The sequence below is a fragment of the Lithobates pipiens genome, unplaced genomic scaffold, assembly GCF_037356315.1.
Source record: "Lithobates pipiens isolate NorthernLeopardFrog02 unplaced genomic scaffold, aLitPip1_a1.2 Scaffold_18, whole genome shotgun sequence".
NCBI classification, from domain to species: Eukaryota; Metazoa; Chordata; class Amphibia; order Anura; family Ranidae; genus Lithobates; species Lithobates pipiens.
The window spans coordinates 83,553,346-83,574,622 of NW_027507758.1; the positions used below are offsets into that span (position 1 = coordinate 83,553,346).

Sequence of the window (21,277 nt, forward strand, 5' to 3'; positions counted from 1 at the left end):
GATGGGACTATGTTGAGGCTAGTAGCCAATAGCTTTGGTCTCATAATTTGATCTGAGCATGCGTGGCACTTTGTCCAATCGGAATTCTCTACAAATGATCGGAAAAAGTCAGATCGGATTTTTTTGTTGGAAAGTTTCAGATCCTGCTCTCAAATTTTTTCCGTCGGAATTTCCGATGGAAAAAGTCCGATAGAGCACACACACGATCGGATTTTCTGACAATATAATCCAATCAGACCCTTTCCATCGGAATTTTCGACCGTGGGTACAGGGCATAACAGAGAAGAATTACGTTTCTTGCCTAGCCAGACAAGGCTGTGTGGTGTGGTGGAGCTGTGTAAATATGAAGGTTGGATGGGCAGAAGTACAAAGCCTTTGGCAGGTCAAATAGCTCCCTTATATATAATATATAATATATATATAATTCCTTTTAATATGGTTTATTTTTAACTAAAAATTTAAATAAATACCAAATACGAAAAAAATAATAACAGAACCACAAAAAAAAGAAAATGATGTTTTACGCCTTTATTTAAGAAACCAGGCTGGAGGCACCGCAAGGGTGTCTCCTTGTAGGGGTGTACAATGTGGTCACACGGAAGCATGTACCAGGTAACAGTCACAGCAAAGGAACACGCGGTCAACCCTTCGGCCCTCCAAGGGGACCAGCATAACCTTTATGTACAGGCAGCAAGGTCTATATGTAACAAAACAAGCGACAACGGCATGCCATGCTGTAAACTCACAACTAAAGCATTAATATAAAACACAACATTATATGCCATGCAGTTAGTTGTAGTGTCCTGTGCAAATAATAAAAAAAAAAAAACTAAATAAATATTATTTAGGAATATTACACGGAGAAAAAAAAAACAAAAAAAGCAAGTCGGTAAGGCACTTCTTAATGTATAGATGTATGTATGTATATAAACACCTAGGCTATTCTCCATGTGATAATGTAAACTTGGAAAAAAAGCTAGATAGTGGGAGACCAATAAAAACATAATAAAACAACAAATGCAAAATCCACAAAAAAACGTGCTGCAGACACAACCCTAAGCATCACACCACCGCTGGTAAATATTACATATTGTAAGGCAAAAAAGTGAAATAATTACACATAGAAATAAAATGTATTAACTTATTTATCTATCTTGTTCCATTATGTCTGACTTTTGAAGTATTTTTTGTGCAATGTGGGAATTGTTCAGTTTTTTTATTGCAGCCATTTAAGATTACAGACACAGCTTTGCCCATGGAATCTACAGTAGATACAAACAGGGCATTCCATAGGCTCAGCTGCGATCTGTTGCAAAAACAAAGGATACTTTAAAAAGCAATTGCACGTTCAAAGCCCCCAAACCTCCCTCTTGCCTTGAGATCTGTGGTCTCCAAACTACTGCCCATGCATGCCTCCCACGATTTTGAGATGGGAATGAGGGACACCTACTAACAAACATATGTAGGCATAGGACACGCCCCCTACCACCCCCCTTAAAGGAGAATTAACCCAAAAAAAAGGTAAATTAAATCCACAAGGGCTTTTTTTTACCACTACTGTTCCTTTATATTAGCTTTTAAAATGTACAAATGTAGCAATTTAGAAAATTGGATGAAAGGTTTAGCACTGGGAAACACTTTTTGAAAGATAAAAAGTGCATTTTATATACAACTACATAGATCAGACCAAAATGAGGGACAAATGAGGGTGAAAGAGGGACAGAGGGACATTGCTCCAAATCAGGGACAGTCACTCGAGATCAGGGACAGTTGGGAGCTATACACATGGGACAGATCTAGCCCACCTCAAAATTGTATCCAGCCCACGGCTAGGGTCAATGGAATATCCCAAGTCTGCACAGATTGAGGATTCAGGTCAGCAGAGGCTGTCTATGGTCCCTGCTTTAACCTGATGTAATGGGGACTCTAATGAGGACCCTGATGTAAGGGGGAGCGGGGCATTTGTAGTTCAACTTTGGTTTGCCAATAGGTAAAATCCAAATTGGTAAAACCAAATAAATATTGAGCAATTTGATTGTAAATTGTGTGATCGGTTTTAAAGGAGATGTGTAGGAAATAAAAAAATAAATAAATAAAAAGAGAAAAACGTAGTCACCTATATGGTGCAGCATTAGTTCAATGATGCAGCTATCCCTCATTAGCTCTAACACTGAGAATCAAGCGATCATGTGACCGCTGATCACTCAGTTCTCAGTTTCAACACAGCAGAGAGTGGTGACTTTCAGCCTCGACTGGCTCTGTGATGTCAGCCAACACCAGACTTTACCACGCCATCGGCTGAATCTGGTTTGAAGGAGTGCAGAAATAACTGCACTTCTTTGACCCAGAAGGGAAGTATGGCCAAAAAAAGCTTTTAACAAAAAGGATGGGGTTGCAAGGAAGATGACCCTAAATTAACATTTCAAACATGTTAATCCAGCTATACATTAAGTGCATTATATGTAAGTTAAAATACTTCAGAAAAATTGTTAGAAATCTGTGTTTATATTATTTTTCCAGTGCACAGCAGAAATCAGACTGAGAGTTCTGAATTGTGAGCTAATCAGGGTCTTCGGTATGTGCTTCCAAACAGGGCTGTAAGCTATAGGGTAAAAGTAACTTAGGCTCCAGGTACACTAGCAAATCCTAAACTTGAGTTTAGGAGTTTTTGCCAAAGCTCCTAAACTCAACTCCATAAAAGCCTATGGGGGAGATTTACTAAAACTGGAGCACTTGAACCTGGTGCAGCTGTGCATGGTAGCCAATGAGCTTCTAACTTTAGCTTCTTCAAGTAAGCTTTGACAATAAAACATGGAAGCTGATTGGTTTCAATATAAAGTTGCACCGGATTTGCACACTCCGGCTTTAGTAAATCTCCCCCAATGTGTCCATGTACACATGAGCTTTTACCCGAGTTTAGAAGCTGCTGCGGTTAAGGATACTTTAAGCTCCCTCAACCCTCCTCTCCTGAACTCTGGATCATTTTGGCCACTGCAAAATCGTGATGCATTTGCCTTTTTCCGCAATCGGCGATCAAAGTAGGCAGTGTGTACATGATGGTAGGGGAGTATGCTATAGTCCTCATTAGTCACTGCCCAATCAAAAGGCAGGTGACACAGGAAGCTGCAATGTTAAATAGTAAATAGAGTTGTAACATTTGTAGCTAGGCAGAGTGGCAGGGATGTGTAAATCTCAGGACTAAACTTGGCCATACACAAATTTAACTTCAGCCGCTCCCTGCAAAATCTTCTGAAATTTGTTCTGTATATGGACTTGTTGGCACCACCAGGCTCAACAAATTATTTTTTTTTTTATTCAGCTTTTCTTAAAAGCACCAGGTGGAAGGATGCAGCCACTGACTGGCACAGATTGGGTAGATGCAGGCACTGATCAGATATTCTGACAGCCACTGGTGCCAGCCGTCAAAATACAATTGCCTGCACTTCAGATTCATACATGCACATTGTTACCGTGGATGGGGAAATCAAGTGAGTTTTCTTGCTCAGCCTACAGGGTTGCACAAGAGAAATCTTAAGGTGTATGGCCAGTCATAGGTGTGCACAGGGGGTGTACCAGGGCACACCCTACTCACTCTGTGCAGTGCTGATTCCTCTTACCGCCCGGGCTCCCCCCCCCCCCCATGTTGCCCCCCCCCCGCAGTGCTGCTGGTTTTTCTCCTCTCCTCTCTCAGCTGCTGGGGGGGGGGGGGGGGAATGTTTCAGATAGAGAGCAGGGGAAAGGTCTAGTCAATATGTCATTTACCAGCCACTTCCTTTTCTAAATGAACACAGTGAACATACTCACTGTGTTGATTCATAACTGAAGCATAGTAAACCATGGCTGCAAAGTAATGCCCCATACACACGGTTGGATATTCCGACCACAAAATCCATCGGATTTTTTCCGATCACAAAATCCGTCAGATTTTTTCAGACGGATTTTGGCCGAAACTTGTCTTGCATACACACGGTCACACAAAGTTGTGATATAATCCGATCATTCAGAACGAGGTGACCTAAAACAAGTACGATGAGACTACGTAGAGGCCAGTAGCTAATAGCTTTCGTCTCCAAAGTGCATGCGTGGCACTTTGTGCTTCAGATTTCGCTACTCACGATCGGAAAAAGTCAGATCGGATTTTGTTGTCGGAAAATTTTAGATCCAGCTCTCAAACTTTTTCCATCAGAAAAGTCCAATAGAGCCCACACACGATCGGATTTTCCGACAACATAATCCGATCTGACTTTTTCCGTTGGAATTTCTGACCGTGTGTATGGGGCATAAGACACGTGTGTTTGAGCTTTGGAGAACACACCAATTTTGGGCAGCTTAAAATCTTTGAGATAGGTAAAGCAGTATCTATATGTATTTGGCTGAAGTTCTGATTTACAAAGCTAGGAAAATAGACTATACTGCAATTATCCCATGATTTTATAAGAAGCCTGCTGTATAACATTGAGGTTTTGATACATATGTGGAAGATTTGCTTTATTAGGAACCCAGGGACTCTACGATAGAAGGCTGAAGAACGTGCCTTGGAAAATGAAGGGAAGCTCATTGGAATTCTTTTGCATTGTTCTCCTGAATAACCATAAACAGGGACAGTGATCCCCCAGCTGTTCTATGAGGCGGGGTCACACGGAAATCCTCTAATGAGCGGTGATGGATCAGTATAATGACCACAATGCTGAGCTGAGGATATCCTGAAAGCGCACAAGGTCAGGAAGCTCTAAAGGGCAGCCATTCAGTCCTGACACAAGGAAACTACATCTGCGGTCTCTTTATAAACATTCAGCTTCACTTCGTTGCTAGAAGTAGACAAATGACTGCCATCTCCTGCAAATGTATTTAAGAAAGGTTGTTAAAGGCGTTGGAACCCTGGTAGTTTATTATATAATCATTTTGGATTGTTATCCAATCATATGACGGTGGTATGACTATGGAGAATCTACACACTGGCTTGTGATGAGGATGAGGGAAGATGGCCATATACTGGCCAGCTCAGAAAGGGCTGGTTGAATTTCGATCAGTGTCTAGCAGTCCCCACTAAAAAGAAGTTGGTCATTTGTTCAACTTTTGTCAAAGGTACACGATGGAAAATTTTCCTTAATTTGCAGCTGGAGCCACCAATCAGTGTATTTTTACAGTGGTGGGTGCCATACAGGGTACTGGCTGGATGGATGGATGGAGGAATCTGTTTTTTTTTTTTGTTTTTGTTCAGCAAGATGGAGGAATCTGTCCGTTTTTTTTTGTTCAGCCCGCTGGCATTAATGTGTATAAAATATATTTATCATTGTTATTTCATTTATTACTATTTATTATTATTTATTCATCTTTTTTTGTTACATTCAAGCCCTGATGAAGGGGTGGAGTACAGGCCCAGAAACGCGTTGTATTTTTGAAACAATTTGTGTTTTGGAATAAAGCTGTACCTAGATATAAATATTATGGGTTGACGCTGCAATTCTAGACTCACTCTTTCTGCATATGTATAATATTGAATAATCTTTGTCAACAAAATGTTGAATTCAAACTAGCCCAAATTGTATTTTTGTATGTTTTGGATAAGTAGAACCCTTAGAACACTTCTTATTCCCACCTGTGCCCCCATTTGGAAGTATCCTACTGGCTTCCTATCATTTCACAGTTTTTAAGCAGAACAGTTCGCACACATTTTGTAGTAGAGTGGGGCGGTTTAGAACCCCATCAGGTTTTATGGCCATATATGTCCCCTCAACTCCTGTCCAGATGACAGGTGTCAGACAGAACAGGAAAAGAAGACAAAATATCTTCAATGGGGATGCAGACATAATTTCAAGACTTGACAGTAGTCCTAACCCGTCCTAACCCATCCCTACTCAATTTATATGATTACATACAGCATAAAAATGATGAGGCTCTTATGCCGCGTACACACGATCGTAGTTCTCGTCGGAAAAAGCTCTGATGGTTTCCCCGACAGAATTCCGATGGAATTCGGCTCAAGCTGTCTATACACGGTCACACCAAATTCCTATCGTTTATAACGCGGCGACGTACAACATGTACGACGGGACTAGAAAAAGGAAGTTCAATAGCCAGTAGCCAATAGCTTCTGTCTCGTAGTTGAATCTGAGCATGCGTGATTTTTGGCGTGTCGGAATTGCATACACACGATCGGAATTTCCGATAGAAAGTTTTTCCGTCGAGAAAATTGAGAACATGCTGTCAATTTTTGGGCTGACGGAAATTCGGACAGCTAAGTTCCGATGGAGTATACACACGGTCGCATTTTCTGATGAAAAGCTCTCATCTGTCTTTTTCTGGCCGGAATTCCGATCACGTGTACGCGGCATTAGAAGCCTGTAACTGGAAAGATGAGATCTCGATGATCAGTCTACATTTATATAATATATATATATATTTATATATTTTTGGTTTAAACATATGAATTCTAAATGATCCCAGAAGTGCTTTAAATTGATGCCAAAGCAAACTGCATTTGTTCATTGACACAAACCCAAAGCCAATGAACATGGGCCTTTAGGAACGGGGAACAAAATGGCTGCTTCCCTTTCTGTAGAAGTTCAACAACCAAAGACTTTTTTGTAATTGCATGGTCTGAGCAAAATCTATTCTCTCCTCTGTCCTGCTCCTGCCCCCACATCCTTTCTTGGGAGTTCTGCCAAATGTATTTTTTAGTTGATGGGCAATTCAAAATGTTACTGGCTATTGTCGTAACAGCACTGCGCTGTCCAAGCTCAACGTGACATCATAGCTTATTATTTGAAAGAGGAATGTTCCTAGTATCATTTTGGTAATGATATAAGATATTGACCTATTACAGTATTGTGTTTGATAGGAGCAATAATTGGCCATGTAGAATGTTGAGGCATGTAGAAAGACCTCCCTACTGTTTAGGAGTCCACCACTGAAATATACTGTATCTTCAGTAGAACATCAAGCAAAACTTCGCCTTCCCTAATCACAATGAAACAGATGTTCAGAGTAACAGTAATAAAGAAATGTACAGGCAGATTTACAACCTCTATCAAGATTTTGTTTCTTTTTGTCCATAAGTGAGATGAAAGATGTATCCATGATGCACACAAACCTCTTGCCTTCAAGCTTCTGGGTTGCACCACCAGTGGTAGCCCTGCTAGAGAGACTCCACTCCAAGAAAAAAAATTGGCTTGTTTAAAGTTTTAAAGCAACTCAGTTGTTGGGTTAAAAATGTCAAAAAGTATGAGCTCCAAAAAAAATGGTTTATACGCACCCAAACTGGCACTTATTGCTGTAACCTTTGCTCTGTTCAAGAGCTATAGCCACCAGAAGAAACTTCATATTTGACACTTTCGGAGTGTCAAATTCCTGCGCCCCCTGCCATGGGCTCCTTCTGCTGATACCCTATGTCACTACCATGTCCTGTAATGATGTAGGGGCCGGAGCATAAACCACAGGGCGCAGTGGGGGACACGGGCACCCGATTCTCCAGGAAATTTGACAGATGTGAAGAGGCCATTGCTCTGTAACAAAGCAAGGATCAGAGGAATGGGAGGCGGAATAGGTAGCTATAAACTCTTTGCTTGCAGGTTGTGTTTTTTACCTTAGCGACAGAGGCACTTTAATATACAATATATGGGCTTTTTTATGATTGAAACATTAAATATAATGTGCCTTCTGAAAATGTTTGTCATTTGTTGTAACTAACCAGATTCTGCTCATTTTATTCTTTAACATCAAAAAAGCTAAGCTAATATCTGATTGGGAAACTCAGCCAGTCCACATCTTAGACTTGAAAAAAATATTTTACATATTGGAATTTACAATGAACGGCAGCCTTGTGTATATTTGCAGTGCAGTGCCTCTATGACAGGGGTCTCAAACTGGCGGCCCTCCAGCTGTTGCGAAACTACAAGTCCCATCATGCCTCTGCCTGCGGGAGTCATGCTTATAACTGTCAGCCTTGCAATGCCTCATGGAACTTGTAGTTTCTCAATAGCTGGAGGGCCACCAGTTTGAGACCCCTGCTCTATGACGTAACTGATATTTAAGAAGGTCACCCAATGCCCAATTTGGTCACATGACAAAATGGCTGACTCCATATTCTGGAAGAACCCAACAGCTGCAGTAATGAACATAAAAAATAAAAAAAAAGCGATAATTAGCAGGGGAATTAAAAAGCAGATGAAACAAAGATAAGCCTGCTGCAATTCTATATGCATTTTTGTTTCTGCTTCCTTAATTAGAATTTTTTTTAAAATAGTCTTTTTTTGTTCTGTGGAGTACCTATTTACAAGACTTAAAATCACAGATTCCATTTTAAAACAAGTTTTCTTTCACCCTATAACAGCAGGAGGCTGAGCCGCTCCAGACTGCAGCGTCCTCACTTGGGCAGAGGGATGGGGAGAGCTAAAAGTGTTTTGTAGTGCATTCCTGGAGTGTCAGTAAGGGGTCGGAAGTCCCCTTTAATGGTTGTCTTCCTCACATGGCATGTCTCTGAGGATATTGATTAAGTTGTCCAGTCCGTACAGGTATCCATCTTCGCGGTTTCCTTCCACCCAGGCTATTCTGTGGTCTAGGACTTGGCCCTCCGACAGCGGGGTGGTCTTGCCAAAGTCAATCATCCATACTTTAGCCTGCTCCTTCTTATCATGGACGAAGAGCAGGGAGCTCCCAATGACCTGCAGAGGAAACAAATCATGAGAAATTTCCAGAATTTATAGCTTCTGCAAACACTCAGACTACTGAAAAAAATTACTTTATGGCTCTGCTTTATCAAGTTGCATCAGCATTTAGAGAACCTTAAAGTGGTTGTAAACCTCAGACATGAAATATGAATAAAGCCTATTCTCTATAGTGTGTACTTGTCTCAATTAAGAGCACTAAGTGTCACTTTTGTCTGCTGCCTCATTCCTCTGCTATCAGCATGAATCACCTCTAAAAAAAAATTCTGACACAAAGAGAAAAAAGGTGACAGGGAAGGAACCTCCAGCTGATTGACAGCCTCAGCTCTGTTCCTGTGTGCTATGTAGAGGGTGTGTGTGTCCCTTTCCTCCAATCACCTGTCAGAGTTCTCCTCACTGAGCTCTACAGAGTGTAACTTCATCTCTCTGCCCCTGTTGTTCTGAACTCTCAGACAAACTTTAAAATTCAGCAGTTTGAACAGCTGTAGAGAAGAAAGTACTGTAGATAGACATATACAACTTATGAAGGAGGATTTGTTTAATCACTGTGTATCATCTGAGGCCTGTCACTTCCCTAGATATACGTATGGGTTTACAACCACTTTAATGCATTCAAAACATGCTAAAGTAGCACTTCAATCAATATCATTGTGTAATTTTAGCAGGCCTTTAAAACCAATTACCACTTACAGTAATACTGCAGTTAAAACTATCAGGGCCTATATTGGTCTTGTAATTAACTACTTCCCATTTATATGACATCCATGGACGTCCTCGGGTTGAAGTGGTTATACCAGGATGATGCCTGCACCTACAGACATCATCCCAGTATGGAATTTTTCAGCCAGCAATTCCATTTCTAGCAGAAGTGATTAGAGTGGCTACATAGCCACTTGATCACTTCTGTGTGTGGTGGAAGGGAGTGCCGCCACCTTTCCCAGGCTATCTTTTCATGGAGCCCAGAAGCACTTCAGTCGGCGGCACAGGCTGCATGGAACAGAGTGAGTCAGCACTGTCCAGACATACCCAGACAGAGGATCAAGGAGAAGCTCCTCCTACAAGCTTTACTAGGAACTGATAGAGGTCACAAGGCTGCTATATACTGCTAATGAGAAAAGGTAATTAGTAGTTTATATTTACTAAAATAATTGCATTTCCATGTTCTGTGTATTGTGGGAGACCAGATATAGTGAATGCAAGGTTCTGGGTTTAGTAACACTTTAATTTCTATTAACCTTCCACCCGAGTGCAACTCGGAGGCTTAAGGCAACATTTTAGTTGTGTTTCAGGATAACGTCCCTTTGAACATGTAGAAGACACGTCCGCTCCAGTGAGAACCTAATTAAGTAAATTCATCCTCATGTTTCTGACATTCTGTAAGCCTCAATAAGCAATTATTCTCCAAATCTTTGTATCCCCTGAGCGAATGTACTTGGCGCTCACGCCGCTCCTGTGAGCAGCAGGCAGAAAACAATTAACACTCATAAATAGATAATAAGACCTTTTGTTGTACACTAGATGAGTCATGAAGGAGGAATAAAATATATTTTGTTTTAACAAAGAGCCTTATTTAGCCACACGCCATAGTGACAGCAGACCTCTGAAATAGAGCGCACCATAACCGCACGTGTTTTACACGACAGGAGCACAGCGGCCAAACCATAGAACATCAACCCACCAAATCTGTGAGCATCGCCTGCTAGAGAGTAATAATCATCACTTTCCTGCAGGAGCGACAGCATGGTGAATAAACGGACTTATCGCAAAGCACATTGTGCACAGAAACCAAACCGGCCAATCAGAAGTCACCATAAAATTTAAAAACATGTTAGATCCAGCTATATGTTTATAATAAATTATAAATATTTCAGCATATAAGAGTATTTAGCTGTTTGCCCGGAACCTAGCATCAGATATTATTTCTCATGCATACTAAGGCTCCATTCACACTTGTGTGACTTGTAATGTGACTTTGAAAGCTAAAGTTGCATGACAAGTCGCACCCCATGTTTTTCAATGACAACCGTTCAAATATGTGAGACTTAAAGTCGTAACAACTTTAAAAAGGTTCCTGCACTACTTACAGTGCCTTAAAAAAGTATTCATACCCCCTTGAAGTTTTCCACATTTTGTTATGTTACAACCAAACACTTAAATGTATTTTATTGGGAATTTATGTGTTAGACCAACGCAAGAGGCACATACTTGTGAAGTGGAAGGAAAATGATAAATGGTTTTCAATTTTTTTTTACAAATAAATATCTGAATAGTGTGGTGTGCATTTATATTCAGCCCCCTTAAAGCCCCATACACACTATCAGATTATCTGCTGAGTTTTTCCTTCAGATTTACCAAAACCATGTAGTAGAAAAGGCCAGCCTGATTGCATACACATTGAAACTCCTAAGGTTTGTCCTCATATTATATGGTTTTGGTAAATCTGAAGGAAAAACTCAGCAGATAATCTGATAGTGTGTATGGTGCTTTACTCTGATACCCCTTACTAAAATCTGGTGGAACCAATTGTCTTCAGGCGTCACCCAATTAGTAAATAGTGTCCACTTGTGTATAATTTAATCCCAGTATAAACACAGCTGTTCTGTGAAGCCCTCAGAGGATTTTTAGAGAACTTTAGTGAGCAAACAGCATCATGAAGGCCAAGGAACACACCAGACAGGTCAGGGATAAAGTTGTAAAGAAGTTTAAAGCAGTTTTAGGTTATAAAAAAAAAATCCCAAGCTTTAAACATCTCAGCACTGTTCAATCCATAATCCGAAAATGGAAAGAGTATGGCACAACTGCAAATCTACCAAGACATGACCGTCCACCTAAACTGACAGGCCGGGCAAGAAGAGCATTAATCAGAGAAGCAGCCAAGAGGCCCATGGGAACTCTGGAGGAGCTGCAGAGATCCACAGCTCAGGTGGGAGAATCTGTCCATAGGACAACTATTAGTTGTGCTGTCCACAAGTCTGGCCATTGTGGAAGAATGGCAAGAAGAAAGCCATTGTTGATGGCACATTTGATGTGGATCGCTCACAACTGAGATGTTGTATTCTGACAGCGGGGAGTCTTCTCCGCCAGCAGAATGCAGTGATCAATGTTGCCGGTTAAAACGGCAGCACTGATCATTTGGAAAAAATTGTCAAGCTGGCTGTACACAAATCGATCAATAGATCAACTTGTGTACAACCAGCTAGCCTGTATATTGATCGAAATTTTGATCCATATATGTCCACCTTTATCCTATATGTACTTTTTCCTCCTTACAGTTTGAAGAATCATCTCAGCCTAGGCAAAGTCACTAAACTAGAGCTCCAAAATGGCTTTTTAAGGATAAAAACTGAAACAAAAAAAAAAAAAAAAAAAAATATATATATATATATATATATATATATATATATACACGGTTGCTGTACTGAGACATGTCAGTATTAGTCACCAACACTGCCTTTACATAAAAAGACAAAACTTAACCATATAGCCCGCTGACTGTCTTACCTTGATTCCAGGCTTCCTCATTGCATGCAGTGAATTATTTTTTTTAGGTGCATGTGAAATAAGCAAACAGATTGTACACCGGTGACATTAAATAAAGCAAATAGGAAAATGATTTTGTGTGCCAGAGAGCCTTGTGCAGCCTTTGGCATCTCTGGATGAGAATGAAGACATTTTCCCCCTGCAGCCATTCTTTAATGGCACTAACAATGTATGTGCCACACACAGAAAGGAAACGTAAAAAGAACAGAGAAAGTTTTCTCATTAGGAAATAAGTGAAAAGTATTCCCTTCTAGGAAGATGAGAATAAAAAAATGAAATACAACCTCACTTTTTGGGATTAACCATTCCAAGACTGGGGTGGTGGAAAAATCTCAAGCAACCAATCAGAAATCAGCTGTGCCCCTTTTCAGAGCATGTCTGCCAGACAGCACTGTATGAAAAAACGATTTGAGTGCTCTGTGGATGTTATTGCATCAATCAGTCCAAGTGACTGCAGTGAATTACAGATTGCCCTCTAGTGGTTAATCTACAGATTTGTATTATTATCATGGAAATATGGTACTAAAGCAAGAAAAAAACATTTTGGCTGGGTTTACTCTTTTACTTAAATGCCCAACCAAACTGTATTTATAGTTTTGGCTGGTCAGAGAAAAGGTTAGATCTGTTGCTTTTGTGGTGTGGCTGTCTGTGCCTCCATTGATTTTTCCCTTACTTTCTGTGCTAGTGACTAGTGACATCCAGGTAATGTGTATGAGCTGTCACCTGTTTCCAGTGTGCAATCTTAAAGCCCAACCCTGATACATTTTTTAAGAAAAAAAATATATTGTTCCCTAACAGGTTTTAGAAATAAAAAAGTATTCCCTAATCTGACATTTCCCCCCCCTTTACTCCTTCGGCCACAAGATGTCCTCAGTCTTCTGAATTAATTGATGTCCAGCATCACTCAGCCCAAAAGACTGAGGAGATACTGTGGCTGAGGGCAATATGGGTCCATCCCTGAGGGGGTACCACCTTTGCACCATATATATGCAGCGCGCCGCAATCACATGATCACACCAGCACTCATAGCTGCAACTGGAAGGCCACCCTCTACCTGCAAAAGACTGAAGAGGAACAATATACTCTCTCACTCTCTCTCTCTCTCTCTCTTTATATATATTATATATATATATATACATATATATATATATATATATATATATTTCACTTATTTGTAAATATTTTATTATATCTGTTCATGTGACAACACTGAAAAAAATACACTTTGCTACAATGTAAAGTAGTGAGTGTACAGCTTGTATAATTTGCTGTCCACTCAAAATAACTCAACACACAGCCATTAATGTCTAAACCGTTTAAGGATGCCCCACAGAGGTTCCAGTAATCAATGTCCTTAGTCTGCTTGTCTTCAGCAAACTGCAGGCTTTCTTGTGCATCATCTTTAGAAGAGGCTTCCTACTGGGACGACAGCCATGCAGACCAATTTGATGCAGTGTGCGGAGTATGGTCTGAGCACTGACAGATTGACCCCCCCACCCCTTCAACCTCTGCAGCAATGCTGGCAGCACTCATAGGTCTATTTCCCAAAGACATCCTCTGGATATGATGCTGAGCACGTGCACTCAACTTCTTTGGTCGACCATGGCGAGGCCTGTTCTGAATGGAACCTGTCCTGTTAAACCACTGTATAGTCTTGGCCGCCATGCTGAAGCTCAGTTTCAGGGTCTTGGCAATCTTCTAATAGCCTAGGCTATCTTTATGTAGAGCAGCAATTCTTTTTTTTTCAGATCCTCAGAGAGTTCTTTGCCATGAGGTGCCATGATGAACTTCCAGTGGCCAGTATGAGAGAGTGAGAGCGATAACACCAAATTTAACACACCTGTTCCCCATTCACACCTGAGACCTTGTAACACTAACAAGTCACATGACACCGGGCATTTTCACTTAGTTTTGTACTCACTTTTGTTGCCAGCGGTTTAGACATTAATAGCTGTGTGTAGAGTTATTTTGAGGGGACAGCAAATTTACACTGTTACAAGACTCACTACTTTACATTGTAGCAACGAGTAATTTTTCAGTGTTTGCACATGAACAGATATAATAAAATATTTACAAAAATGTGAGGGGTGTACTAATTTTTGTGAAATACTATATACATATATATATATATATACATATATATATATATATATATATACATATATATATATATATAGATAGATAGATATATATATATATTTTTTTTTAAAGTAACATATTCATGGGGTGGGTAATGATCTTGCTGAGCCCACGGTTGGGCTGTATGGCATTTCTGTCAGGGGGCTAATGAAAATGTTGCCAGCCTGTAGTGTATTCTACAAAGAAATACTCAGAGCAAAAACTTCAGCAACAGGAAAGAGGAATTTAAGCTCACAACAAGAGTCGGTTATCAGCTCAAATAAAGATTTGTGTGTTGGAAGAAAGGCACCAGAACCAAAATGTAAAAAAAAGTCCAGACTTGGTTTAATTAGAATCTTGCCAACTGTTTCGGGGGTTCAGAGGTCCCCCCTTCATCAGGGTGCTTAGACATCTGAAGTGATTATATTTCCTTTCCATTAGGATCCTTCCTAATCATAATAGTTCCCCATAAGCTTCAATCTATGTTGCCCAGCCCTGATAATGGGGTGGGGCCTTCATAATAGTTCCCCATAAGCTTCATTCTATGTTGCCCAGCCCTGATAAGGGGGTGGGGCCTCAAAACCCCTGAAATGCATTGGCTTGTCTGTCTACTTGACAAGCCATTGCAAATTTGCCATTGTTAGGTTTTAGGTGGGCGGTAAAACCATATCTTTAGTGCCACCTTCGTGAAAGAGGCCTAGGGGGAATGATTCCCTCAACTTTGATTTTGAATCTCGACGAAAAGTACTCAACACCAATAAAAGATTCCACGCCACAAACTTTCTGTTTACATTCTAAGGGGTTGATTTACTAAAGCAAGTGCAGTTGCTCCAGAGTTTAGTAAATTAGGTAAATCTTCACTTTGCAAAGAATACCCAATCATATGCAGGAAAAAAGGGAAAAAAAAGCATTTTGCTTGCACATGATTAGACAGAAGTCAATAGAGCTTCTGCTCAGTTACTAAGCTCTGGAGCAACTGCTCTTGCAGAGTGCACAGTCTATTTGCCTTTAGTAAATCAATCCCTACGTGTCACCAGGATAGAAAGTGAGGGGAAATCTCTCCAGTGAAAATAAAAACTTGACAGAGGTTCAAATCTTTTTCTGCTCTATCTACAACTAAAGGAAGGTTTTGGATGTTTTTCTAGTTATAGCTCTTTGAATGCATACAAACATTTGTAGCAAATGTTCAGCTATATTTCATACTCTTCTAGCGCAGAAAACGGCCATAATGGACTGTGGTGATGGAACATTCCAGTCAAGCAGTGTGAACTCTGAGCTATGGGAGATGGTGACTTGTGAGCCTAGGGGGAATGAGCCTCTCTGGAGTTCTCTGAAGGGGACGAGTGTGCTGGACTACGTCTGGGAACCCTTCCCACATCTCTGAAGAGCGGGGAACATTCATCTTCTCCTGCATGTAAACAAACACAGAGCCGGGGAAAGAACTCTCATTTTCATCAGCTTAGACGATATTTGTTATGGTGCGGTTGCTATGTCAGCGAAAGCAAAGCTCTTCAAGATTAGTAGTGGCTGTATTTTAGGAGGAATGTCACCACATTCCACAACAGACAAAAAAAAAAAGGTATTCATCCATGACTCTCACTAACCAGATCACAACAATGGACCTTAAGCCTCGGTAAGGGCAGCACAGTGGCTTGGTGGTTAGCACTGGGGTCCTCAGTTTGAATCGTGGCCAAAGCACTATCTGCATGGACCTTCAGGTATTTATAATCTCTCACAGAGATCACAGTTCTTCCCCTGACAATGCTTCCATCTGCTTTTCTCTTCTGAAGGACAGAGCGATTTTTGTTCAGGAATCCTCCAGGGTCAGCATCTATTTCCTGGACCGAGATTTTGGCTCAGTGTTGACAAATGTCTGGCACAGATCAGATCCTGCTGCATCCTCTCGCCTTGTCACTTGCTACAAAGTTATAATGTTGTCATCTGATCACTAGGGGAGAGGAGACTCAGCAAAGACTTCCTCTTGCCTGCAGCAGACTGATGACATCATCTTGAACCAGACAAAGTCACTGGACTGAGCTCATGGACAGCTTTTTAACCACTTGCCGATCGCCCGCTATTATTATACGTCAGCTTTTTGAAGAGGAATATTGTTGTTATGGCAGCAGCTAGCTGCCATAACCCCGGTATCCACTTCTTCAACGGGCGGTCTACTTTTAGATAAAAATGGTCTCAATGGCTTACCAGAGCCGCCGGCAACGACGGAGGCGATCAGGTCCTGTCCCCTCTGTGGTATGGAGCTGAGTGAGGGGAAGCCCCCACCTGGCTCCATACCATTGCAGGGCAGAAGCAACGACAAAACATCACTTCCGCCCATAGCTCTTAAAGGGACTTTTTTTTTTTTTTTCAAATGACATTTTTATTTATTTGTTTTTGAGATATGAGATCTGTCATGCTTTTTTTCTATTACAAGGGATGTTTACATCCCTTGTAATAGGAATAAAAGGACACAATTTTTGTTCTATTAAAAGAACAGAGGAAAAAAATATTTTTTTAACTCCCCCCTTCCCGCTGCGCTTGCGAGCAGAAGCAAACGCATACGTGAGTAGCGCCCGCATATGAAAATGGTGTTCAAACCACACATGTGAGGTATCACTGCGATCATTAGAGCGAGAGCAATAATTCTAGCCCTAGACCCCCTCTGTATCTCAAAACATACAACCTGTTGATTTTTTTTTTAAACGTCACCTATGGAGATTTTTAAGGATAAAAGTTTGTCACCATTCCACAAGCTGGCGTAATTTTGAAGCCTGACATGTTGGGTATCAATTTACCCGGCGTAAAATTATCTTTCATAATATAGAAAAAAAATTGGGCTAACTTTATTGTTGCCTTATTTTTTAATTCAAAAAAGTGTATTTTTTCCCCAAAAAAAGTGTGCTTGTAAGACCACTGCTCAAATATTACAACAACCGCCATTTTATTCTCTAGGTTGTTAAAAAACAGATTTTAACTTGTAAACACCAAATCTCAAAACAAGGCTCTCTCCTTAAGTGGTTAATGATGACTAGTGAGCTTTTCTACAAATTGTGTTGTATAGGTGTGCATATGTTGTTTTTTTGTCTAGAGAAAATGTATCATATAGACTTGTAAAGTTACATACCGTATATACTCGAGTATAAGCCGAGATTTTCAGCCTCTTTTTTGAGGCTGAAAGTGCCCCCCTCGGCTTATACTCGAGTCATCGCTGTCTGCCCGCTCGATCAGCGTGTCGAGCAGACAGACAGCGGCCATTCTATTCAAAAGCCGCGCCTCCGGCTCCGCCTTCGCCTGTGATAGGCGGAACACTGAATTTCCCAGCAGCCTGTGTTCCGCCTATCACGGACATCGTATCATCCTCGTACTACGGACGAGGATGATACGACGTCTGTGATAGGCGGAACACAGGCTGCTGGGAAATTCAGTGTTCCGCCTATCACAGGCGAAGGCGGCGGCGCAGCTTTTGAATTTTACAATGGCCGCCGACGAAGAGGGCACGGGACGGAGGCAAGGCAAGGCACGGCACGGCACGGGACGGGACGGGACGGATGCAAGGAGGCAAGGCACGACACGGGACGGATGCAAGGAGGCAAGGCACGGCACGGGACGGAGGCAAGGAGGCAAGGCACGGGACGGAGGCTCGGGACAAAGGTAGGCTGGACACACACACACACACACACACACACACACACACACACACACACACACACACATGGATGGAGACACACACAGGGATGGATGGATGGATGGATGGAGACACACACACACAGGGATGGATGGATGGATGGATGGAGACACACACACACAGGGATGGATGGATGGATGGATGGAGACACACACACACAGGGATGGATGGATGGATGGACACACACACACACAGGGATGGATGGACGGACACACAGGGATGGACGGACACACAGGGATGGACGGACACACAGGGATGGACGGACACACAGGGATGGACGGACACACACACAGGGATGGACAGGCATGTCTCACCCTCCGCTTATACACGAGTCAATAAGTTTGCCAGTTTTTTTGGGGGTAAATTGGGGGCCTCGGCTTATATTCGGGTCGGCCTATACTCGAGTATATACGGTACCTAATGTTAGATCCAAAGGTATCACCACTGGATCTCCGTTGTTCTCTACATCATGGCTGGCGGGAGGGATCAGCAGGGTGCTGTACATAGCATCCTTAAAACATCCCAGCACCCTGCTTCAGTACTCCTCTCAAGAGCCCTCAGCCCCGATGCAAGCAGTAGGCTGGTTCTTGGAAGGTGTTGGAAAAACATCAAAGCACCTACATGGACAGGTGTCAGTCTGGATGAGTAGCCAGGCTGAATTTGCATGCAGACTGCCCTAGGTAATGCCCATATGTAATGCTGAGCCTCCATGATTGAAAGAACTAAAATCTAATGAATGAAAAAGACAGACCAGGGAAAGTCAGGTTGGGGAGGAAAGAGTTAAGCCCCATACACACTATCAGATTTTCTGCTGAGTTTTTCCATCAGATTTACCAAAACCATATAATATGAGGTCAAACTTAGGAGTTTCAATGTGTATGTAATCAGGCAGGCCCCTGCACTACATGGTTTTGGTAAATCTGAAGGAAAAAGTCAGCAGAAAATCTGATTTTGTATGGGGCTTTAGGTGATGCTGGGGATCCCCCTGCCAGTAGGCGGACTCTATCTGACTTGCTGCAGTTTCTAATGCACACTGTGAGAAGCTCACAGCGTGCAGTAAAATCAGAGTAAGCAGTTTCAGTACAGGAGGGCATCCTGTACAACTGGATGGAAGGCTGGAACATCAAAACTCATGTTAGAAAAATTATGGCTGTCTCACTTTCCATTGATAACTTAAGGGCACTACATGATTTTGTTGGGAATGTTACTAAGCTACTTTGGGTTGAGGGTGATGTAAAGGGTTCTATGTGCTGTGGAATATGTCAGTGTCATACAAATAAGGGAAGAAATGATAACAACACATATACATGACTCACCTCATGGCTCTTAAAGAAAGGCGACTGCTCTAGTGTGTTTCTTATATCCTCCAAGCGATTCAGGTACAGCGTCTGTAGACACAGGTTGAAATGAAGAGAGGTGTGAGTTTTTCTGGGTTTGAAGAATGATATTGGTTCAGCATTAAAACAAAATAATTAAGCTTAGCACTATTTGTATCACATATCCCCAGCACAATGTCAGGGAATCACAACCATTTCTTAAAGGAAAAACTCTTTTTAGTCTGTAGGTGTGGTGTGGGTTCATTCCACACAATGGCTGCATGCACAGATTAGGAAGCTGTGGTCCTTACCAAGATTGTGGAGTTCCCCTTTGTAAAGTCCCGGAATGCTTCCTTAATCTGCTCTGGGCTCTTTGTTTTCTTAAAATCCCTGTTTACTGTGCCATCTTCTTTCTGAAAAAAAATGAATATCATGTGATCAAACTGCCAATTAATACGTTTCAGTGGATCAGAAAGTGTTGCTGTAAAAACAAGACAGATATGGAATAAGATAGATACTTCTTTCCATTTCCTTTCTTCCTCCTTCTTTAATTTCCCTTCCTTCATTTCCCTTTCTTCCTCCTCACTTCTTTAATTTCCCTTACTTCATTTCCTTTTCTTCCGTCTTAATTCTTTAATTTTACTTCCTTCATTTCTCTTGTTTCCACTTTACTTCCTTCATTTCTCTTTCTTCCTCCTTACTTCTTTCATTTCCCTTCCTTTATTTATTTCCCTTTTTTCCTCCTCACTTCTTTCATTTCCTTTACTTCTCCTTTCTTCCTCCTCACTTCTTTCATTTCCTTTACTTCTCCTTTCTTTCTCCTTACTTCTTTAATTTCCTTTTCTTCATTTCCCTTTCTTCCTCTGTACTTCCTTAATTTCCCTTTCTTCCTCCTCACTTCTTATATTTCCCTTCCTTCATTTCCCTTTTTTCCTCCTCAATTCTTTTATGTCCCTTATTTAATCTCCCTTTCTTTCTTCTTACGTCTTTCATTTCCCTTTTTTCATTACCCTTTCTTCCTCCTCACTTCTTTCATTTCCTTTATTTTCCTTTTCTTCCTTCTTACTTCTTTAATTTCCCTTTCTTCATTACCCTTTCTTCCTCCTCACTGCTTTCATTTTCATTTCTTCATCCTTCTATCATTTCCTTTTCTTCCTTCTCCTCTCATTTTCCTTGCTTCTGCTTTAATTCCTTAATTTCCCTTTCTTCCTCTCTTACTTCCTTCATTTACGTTTTTTACTTCTGTTTCCTTTTTTACTTCCTTTAATATATCCTTCCTTCCTTCCTTCCATGCTTCCTTTTCCTTTTTTTCCCTCCTCCCCTTTTCCTTCCATTTCCTTCCTTCTGTCCTCTTTCCTTCCTCCATTCTGTTTTCCTTCCTCCTATCCTTTCTTCCTTCCTACTTACCATAGGGTGGTCAGATAGTTCCTTCCTTCCCTTTCCTTATTTTTTTTCCTTCTTATCCCTCCTGCTCACTTTACTTTGTTCCTTCTTTAATCCCTCCCTTTCTTCCTCTCTTCTTTCCTACTTACAACAGTTCTGTTGAGTGTGCCTTTCTGATTAAATGTGAAGGAATCCAGATTGCTAAAGTACATTTGTACAGGTATTTCCTTCCCTTATTTCCCTTCCTTCCTTCTTTCCTAACTCTTTCCTTCATTCTCTATCTTTCGTCCCTCTTTCCTTCTTTTCCTTTATTTAATCACCTTCCTTTGTTCCCTACTTTCTTCATTTTCCTTCCTTCCTTCCATTCTTTCTTTTCTTTCCCAAACTCCCTCATTCTCTCTTGATTTCTTCCTTCCATAATTTGATGTAGAGTAGTGTACTTTACAAAACTAGTGACAAACCAGATAATCAGAAGAATGGCTGCTGTAGTATTACTGTAGTATTAATAATGTTAATAGCAGTATTATTTGCACATACAGTATTTGTCTGTGGAAAGGGTTAACAGACTGGAT

General features: G+C 41.1%; 1 protein-coding gene across 2 annotated transcripts in view; it reads right to left on the reverse strand.

Annotated features, from left to right (window-relative positions):
* Positions 1-513: 513 nt before the first annotated feature.
* The window catches only part of ITPKB (inositol-trisphosphate 3-kinase B), a 143,065-nt gene continuing 122,301 nt past the window's right edge, over positions 514-21,277 (reverse strand). For both annotated transcript variants that reach the window (XM_077485860.1, XM_077485861.1), the window contains 3 exons: positions 19,634-19,735; positions 19,323-19,394; positions 514-8,663 (listed from right to left, as the gene is read on the reverse strand). In XM_077485860.1, the coding sequence (XP_077341986.1) occupies positions 8,448-8,663; positions 19,323-19,394; positions 19,634-19,735 (390 nt within the window). In that variant the 3' untranslated portion in view covers positions 514-8,447. The remainder of the gene's footprint in view (positions 8,664-19,322; positions 19,395-19,633; positions 19,736-21,277) is intronic.